At 38.9% G+C, this 6,359-nt stretch overlaps 2 protein-coding genes across 2 annotated transcripts; both read right to left on the reverse strand.

Moving 5' to 3' along the window:
• Nucleotides 1–419: 419 nt before the first annotated feature.
• Nucleotides 420–878, reverse strand: LOC149566412 (uncharacterized). Its single transcript, XM_089816471.1, has one exon. It carries the CDS (start codon nt 876–878, stop codon nt 420–422), a length of 459 nt encoding a protein of 152 aa, XP_089672597.1.
• A 1,284-nt stretch (nt 879–2,162) lies between these two features.
• On the reverse strand, nt 2,163–2,609 carry LOC149566413 (uncharacterized). Its single transcript, XM_089816472.1, has one exon. The coding sequence runs from the start codon at nt 2,607–2,609 to the stop codon at nt 2,163–2,165; it is 447 nt and encodes a 148-aa protein (XP_089672598.1).
• Nucleotides 2,610–6,359: the final 3,750 nt, after the last annotated feature.

Here is a 6,359-nt window from a genome sequence, read left to right on the forward strand (position 1 = left end):
ACCTCCAATAACCTATAATCAGATTCAAACACAAGTTAGTTTTATATTAATATCTCAAATAGATTCAAAAATTATGATTACAATTCTTGGCTTTTACTTTGTGTCTACCAACACGTTCAGTTCGCTTTTAGTGATGAATGGATTCTTCTCGTGGCCCCTGAAAGTGCAGAAGAAACAAATCATGAGTAATGATTTCTAGCAGTAGTCCTATCAGAGCTTTGAGGCTGGAAAGTAATGTAGGTTAGGGAGACAAGCAGTACCAGTATATAGGAAGGTCTGTTCGAATTACTTGTGCAACAAAGTTGGTGTAGGTGCCGTTCTTCATTCTTTCTGATATTGGTGAACGGGTTATTCTGCATCTTTTTGTATCTATCAAAAGAAAAAGCTGGGTCAATCCAAAGTCCTTGAATTGATTTGACTCATGACATTGCTGTGAATGTTAGGCCCTGTCGTTCTATCTTTCCAATATCAATTGTCACTTTGTCTAGTGTGAGACCCTGAGATTTGTGAATTGTGATGGCCCATGCCATAGTGATAGGTATCTGTCTTCTGTTGCCTAGTGACATTGGTGTTATTGGAACGCATTTTGGATCTGCTGGATCCCATACTGGTCTAGTATAATTTTCAATCCTGGCTATTACATACATAGGAATGTCAGGCGGCTTGGAGCCAGGGCTGTAGACAATTTCGGTAATGATGCCAAGTGCTCCATTGACAAGTCCTGTCTGTGTCCATATATTGACTGTGAGCATAATGCGTTCACCCTTACATAGAAGCACATTTTTTTGGAGTTTTTCTTCATCTGATCGATCTTTTTGATTGCTACGAAAATTTTTTGCAGTGCTTATGGCGACTGGGCGGTTGAGTTGTTTCAGCATGCTTCGATTGTGTGCAGTTACAATATCATTTGTAGCAAAGATGTGGAGTAAGTTGTCGAACTCTTTTCTTTCTTCAACCGATAGCTAGTGCTTTGATCGTGTCATTAGTAGTTCCCAATCTTGTTGTGTTGGTTTTGCATCTCACATATTGGTCAGTGCTTCCTTGAATTGTATTTTTGTAGGGCCTTCACCTCTTTAGCGAAATATGGTCTGAAGTGTTACGACAATTTTGAATTGTCTCCAAATTGCAAGAGTGTCTGAGTGTGACACATACAGGGGCTTGTCTAATACTGGGGGTAGTTGTGCAAGGTCGCCAGTTAAGATGATGGATCTTCCTCCAAAATGTGTTGATTGGTCATTAGGAAAAGCTTCACGCAGTCTGTTGTCGATCTTTAGTAGTAGTTTTGGACCAACGAAACTCATCTCATCAATTAGGATATATTTGATATACCGCATGGCCTCTTGGAATATTGTCAGTCCTTGGCCATTAAGTGGGTGCATGTTTATTATGGGGATTTCAAGGGCTGAATGGATAGTGGTTGTATTGATGTTAAATGCAGCTACTCCCGTTGGGGCAAGTATCAAGATTTGTTGTTGTTGCGGTTGAGCATTATCCCTTAGTGCATGGTGTATGCATTTTATTAGGTGTGATTTTCCAGTTCCTACTGTACCTTGGATTATCATGCGTAGGGGCTGGACGAATTGGCTTTTGTTGTGTTGCATAATTATATTGAGAGCCTACTCTTGGTCAAGAGATAATTTGTAAATGGGTGCACTATCTTGATTGGTAACATCTGTGCTTGTGCAGAGTTTGTTCAAGGCTACAAAATCGGATGCACAATCATGTAGATTTGGTGGTATAGTATGTTCTTCCCAATTTTGATTCATATCAAATTTACGTCTACCAAGCATCTGCATATCATCAACATCGTTATAATTCATGTGGCCCATGCGTGACAATAGTTCCCATTCCTGCATTTCTATATTCTCTAATGAATTTGTCTCGTCATTGTTGTCTTCTTGGTTATCAACCTCAGAGGTGGATGTAGTGGTGTGGGGTACATGCCATACGATGTATCCAGTTGAACTTAAGTGGTACCAATTTGCAATAATTACATCTTCTATAAGTCCGATGTCCTATTCAATGTTTCTGAAGTGCTTGTACAATAGCAATTCACTCCAACAAAATGTTTGGAATTGTTCAGAGTCACTAGCTGGAATGCTGTAAAATTTTGGGTATATATTAACAATGGCTTTATCTTTTCTTGTTTTCCATTTGTCCCCTTATCGTTGTGTTGCATACGAGAATGACCTGGCAGACTCTATTAGTGATATTGCTTCCATTTCGTTAGGTCGGTTCATGTATGTCTGTAAGTAACTATTTTGTATGTGTGTTCTATTTCTTTCTTGAGTAAACCGGTGTAGTATCTTGCGTCCTACATTGAGGTTGGTAAATGCTCTATTGCACATGACCAGAGGCAACTTCTGTAGCATGTGGGATGTCTCTTGAGCACTTATATCACATTCCACTACAAGTTCCATCATAAACTTGCAGTATGCTTTCACGGCCGGTTCTTCTAACTGACTGCTTGTACATATTCTAGTTAGCATGTCTTTGCAAGTCTCTGATGTTTTTTCTGCTTTTGCTGCATATTTGGCTATGTATTTTAGAACTTGGTCCTTTGATGTCACAGCTTGGCAATCGATGTTTGCTCGCCATATTGATAACATTTCAGGATTGTGTACATTGAGCCTATCATCATTTCTTGTAGGTGCGTATTGCTTTTTACCTGACTCATCGCATGTTAGTGTCGAGTAAGGTTGCTCCTTCCAAGGGGCTTTATAGCGGCACTCCTTTGTTTGGCCTTTTCTTCGTAAGCAGGCCCCATCTTTACATTTAGTGTGTCTTTGTACTCAATTGAGAATTTCTATGTAATCAACATACCCATTTGCGGCAAGGATGTTGTTGGTGTCTAGCAGGCATGGGTCATCACTAGGACACCGGTGAACTATATTGCTCCTTTCATTTACATCACGTGGGTTCCACGCAGTGATGTATACATCAAAGAACTCACGTGCTTGTTCTATGGCCACGTTGTTCTGCCAGTCTATGTTTATCATAGCTGGGGCATTTTCAAGCCAGATGAATCCATGTACATGTGTTGTGCCTCGACTTTGCCATTCGTATCTATACCAATATTCTTTTTCTTTAAATAGTTTTTCAATTACTTCCTCACGAAAAATTGTGAAGCGTTGGTGTAGGTACAATGATGTTAGGTGCAGGTTGTTGATTATATTCTCCAACCGTTGACGTCTTGTATGTTGGGACATGTTGCTATCTCTGGAAAGGATCTTTTGTAAATTTGGCCATTTTGTATCAGGAGCACTGAGTGTGAAGAAGAGAGTAGGAGGGCCAAGTTGATGAATCATGTTTGAGAGTTCTTTACGCCTGGTGCTCCAGTATGGTCTCGTTCCTCTCATTGTGCCCCCATAGTGCAAAAGCTCCTCAGCCAGTTGGGTGTCAGGAAGGGTATTCATATGGGCTCGTAGATCATCCATGCTTAGTGGAATACTCTGTTCAGCATTTTGCTTTATGAATATTGTTGCTAAGCTTTGGTTGCGATGTCTCATCATTAGGTTGAATACAAAATAACAGAATCTTGGATGTCTCCCAAATCGTTGGTCATGGAATTTTAGGAGATGTGTTATATACTCGTACATTTTGACTTCTTTTAGCCTTGGTTGCAATTGTAGAGCTGTACCATTTGGGAACAATGTTGGGAATGCCATATCGAGCAATCCATCTGTGTCATATTCATTGATCAGTGATAATGATATGGTCGACCAATCAATTTTTTGGCTATTTTTATTGGTGATATCCAATGTTTCTTTGATCAGATCAAGTTATCGCTGCTTATTGTGCGGTGCTGGTACAAACGATGATGTGTTTGTGTAGACATTGTTTGTGGACTCTTCTTCACTTTCTTCCTCTAATTCATTATTTATTACATCTTCTACTATTTCGATTGTATGAATGATGTTTGCTACATTGGTTCTTTTCTCTGGAAGCTTTGCCAGGTGGTCAGTACTAATAATTACATCTCGATATAGTGGGTCATTTCTAATTTTGTATTCTAATGCCTCTTGTACATGATTCCTGCTTACATAGCACTCATAAGAATGTCCCTTTCCATCTGACCTACTAATGATGAGGACATCTAGATCTTGAATTTTGTGGGGTAACTCCTTTGCTATCTGGCTGATATCTTGGGGGAAACTTATTGTATGTCCGTGGTACTTATATTGGCCTCCTGTAGCATGTGTAACCTGTAGGATTGGGTTGACCCTAGCGATGAGCATTTCTTCTACTTGTGTCAACCTTGCCAAAATAGTCGGCTGCTCTCCTGGATCCATGTTATTCAGTTGTGTGAATCGATGTATACCATTTTCACGTTGGCATCTTTTACATGTGAATGCTGAGCTCCTGGAGTTGACAGGCATGCCTGGGTATGATTCCTTGCAAATGGTGCATGTTTTCAAGGTGCCCAAGGCATCTATTCGGTGGCAAAATCTTTTTAGTGCTTCCTTGAACCCAGGGTTGTCAGTAAAATTGTTTGATGCATTGGCTTTTGTTTGTGGAAGTGGATCTAATTTTTGTTGTTGTTTTTTGAGTTTTTTACATGCACATATGTCTTCTTTATGTCGTTCATAGTATTCTCTACTCCTTTGTCTGCATTGTTGTTGCCTTAGCTTAATGCTATCCTGTGTATCCATCCTACAATTACATTTAAAATTTTGCATGAAACATTAGGAATTGAAGATTCATAGTATAACCAGTGTTGTAGTTAGAATTTTGTTGTCTTATTTAGGCTGAAATATATACTAGCCTAACATCCAAATTACATGTGCCATGCAAAAAAATGTGTTGCAAATTGCATGCTGGTTTGCTGATCTTAAAAGAGCATAAATTAAACATATGTCACAGTGGAAAGTAATGGTAAATATATTTTTTTAACTATGATTATAAAAATGCTTTAGAGAAAATATATTGTAGGAAACCTATTCAATGTGGTTTTTTGTTTATGAATGTTACAGCAAGAATAATAGATTAGTCCATTAGTATATACTGATAGGGAAGCAAGGCACTGTACTTGATCAACATTGGCAATTTATAAAATACAGGAACAATTTTTATTTATGAACACAATGCATTTTCAGGAATATTTATTACATAAACTGGGCTCATATATTGACTAATATATAAGTGGAAGATGTAGATGAATATTACAGTATATTGTTGTGATGTATTGTAGAATGATATACTGGTATTCAGTTGCAGTGAGATTTGAACAAATATAAATACACAAAGATGAGGTAAATCTCTAAGCTTTAATATATAACTTGAGCAACATTTCTAAGTATGAACATTGTTTGTACATCGAGCAAGCATGCTCCTAAATGCATCTTGTGCTTATTTACTGTCCTGGGCTATTTTCTATTTCAGCAGTCATCTGAAGGATCTGTTCGAGGAGTTTATTGCTCTCTGTGACATAGTCCAGAGGTTCAGCTCGTATGATGGTTGCATTCAGCCGTTCTTCATTATTGTATGTCGCTACCTGACATGTCAAGGTAATTATGAATTGCTTGTTTTGTACATCCCTGATAACTTGTTGTGCTTTGTCATCTACATCATCTTCAGCTGCTAGTTCTAGCAATGTATTTGCAGTCATGTCAAGTAGTTGGGTTGCCCCTTCATCAAATGCGGTTGCCCATAGATCCCCAGTGTGGTCTTGTAATTGTATGCGGACCATGTAGCTATAATTACATTTCGTAAATTGCTTGTTGCATTTTTTGCAATACCATTCTTCATTTGCATTTTCAGACAATTTTTTCTTACACTGTTTTCCTGCCACTTGGTTGGGGCAAGCTGGGTAGGATAGCTTGTCTGTGTTGATCTCTATAATAGTTGCTTTCACGATGCACTTTATAGCACGAGTAGAACGCCCAATTTGATCGTGTATGTCATGAATTGTCATTCTCATTACTGGAGGAGGTTGTGGGGCATAGGTAACTAATGCGTCACCACTATCCTTAACATTGTCATCGAACCATGATTTCAATTGCTTTGTCTCTGGAATTTGGACATTGATCATCAGTTGTGTATTAACTGTGGTGTTGAGTACTCTTCCATTGAACTCGATAACATGGCCCCCCTTGACCACTAGAATTGTAGTATCTTGCAAGTAGTATCTTTGTTGCAATTCGCTGCCCACTTGCTCCGCTGCTGAGCCCCAGAGCATTAGATTGATGGGCGTGTGAGTTATATCAAGCAATTGTATGGTGCGTCGAGAAACTTCTGTTCCATTTGCTCTTCTTATCGTAGAGGTTGGTTGCACACATATTACAACCCCTATGGCATCGATCACAGAGTTTTCAAGTAGGGTGGTAATCATCTCCAGTGGTATGAATGAGAATGTGTGG

Source organism: Cupressus sempervirens, chromosome 3 (genome assembly GCF_028749045.1).
Source record: "Cupressus sempervirens isolate cs-2001-9-10 chromosome 3, ASM2874904v1, whole genome shotgun sequence".
In the NCBI taxonomy this organism is placed as follows: Eukaryota; Viridiplantae; Streptophyta; class Pinopsida; order Cupressales; family Cupressaceae; genus Cupressus; species Cupressus sempervirens.

Excerpts from the sequence above, each read along its gene's own strand:
- LOC149566412 (XM_089816471.1), bottom strand. The coding sequence starts at position 878 with ATGCTGAAACAACTCAACCGCCCAGTCGCCATAAGCACTGCAAAAAAT.
- LOC149566413 (XM_089816472.1), bottom strand. The coding sequence starts at position 2,609 with ATGTTATCAATATGGCGAGCAAACATCGATTGCCAAGCTGTGACATCA.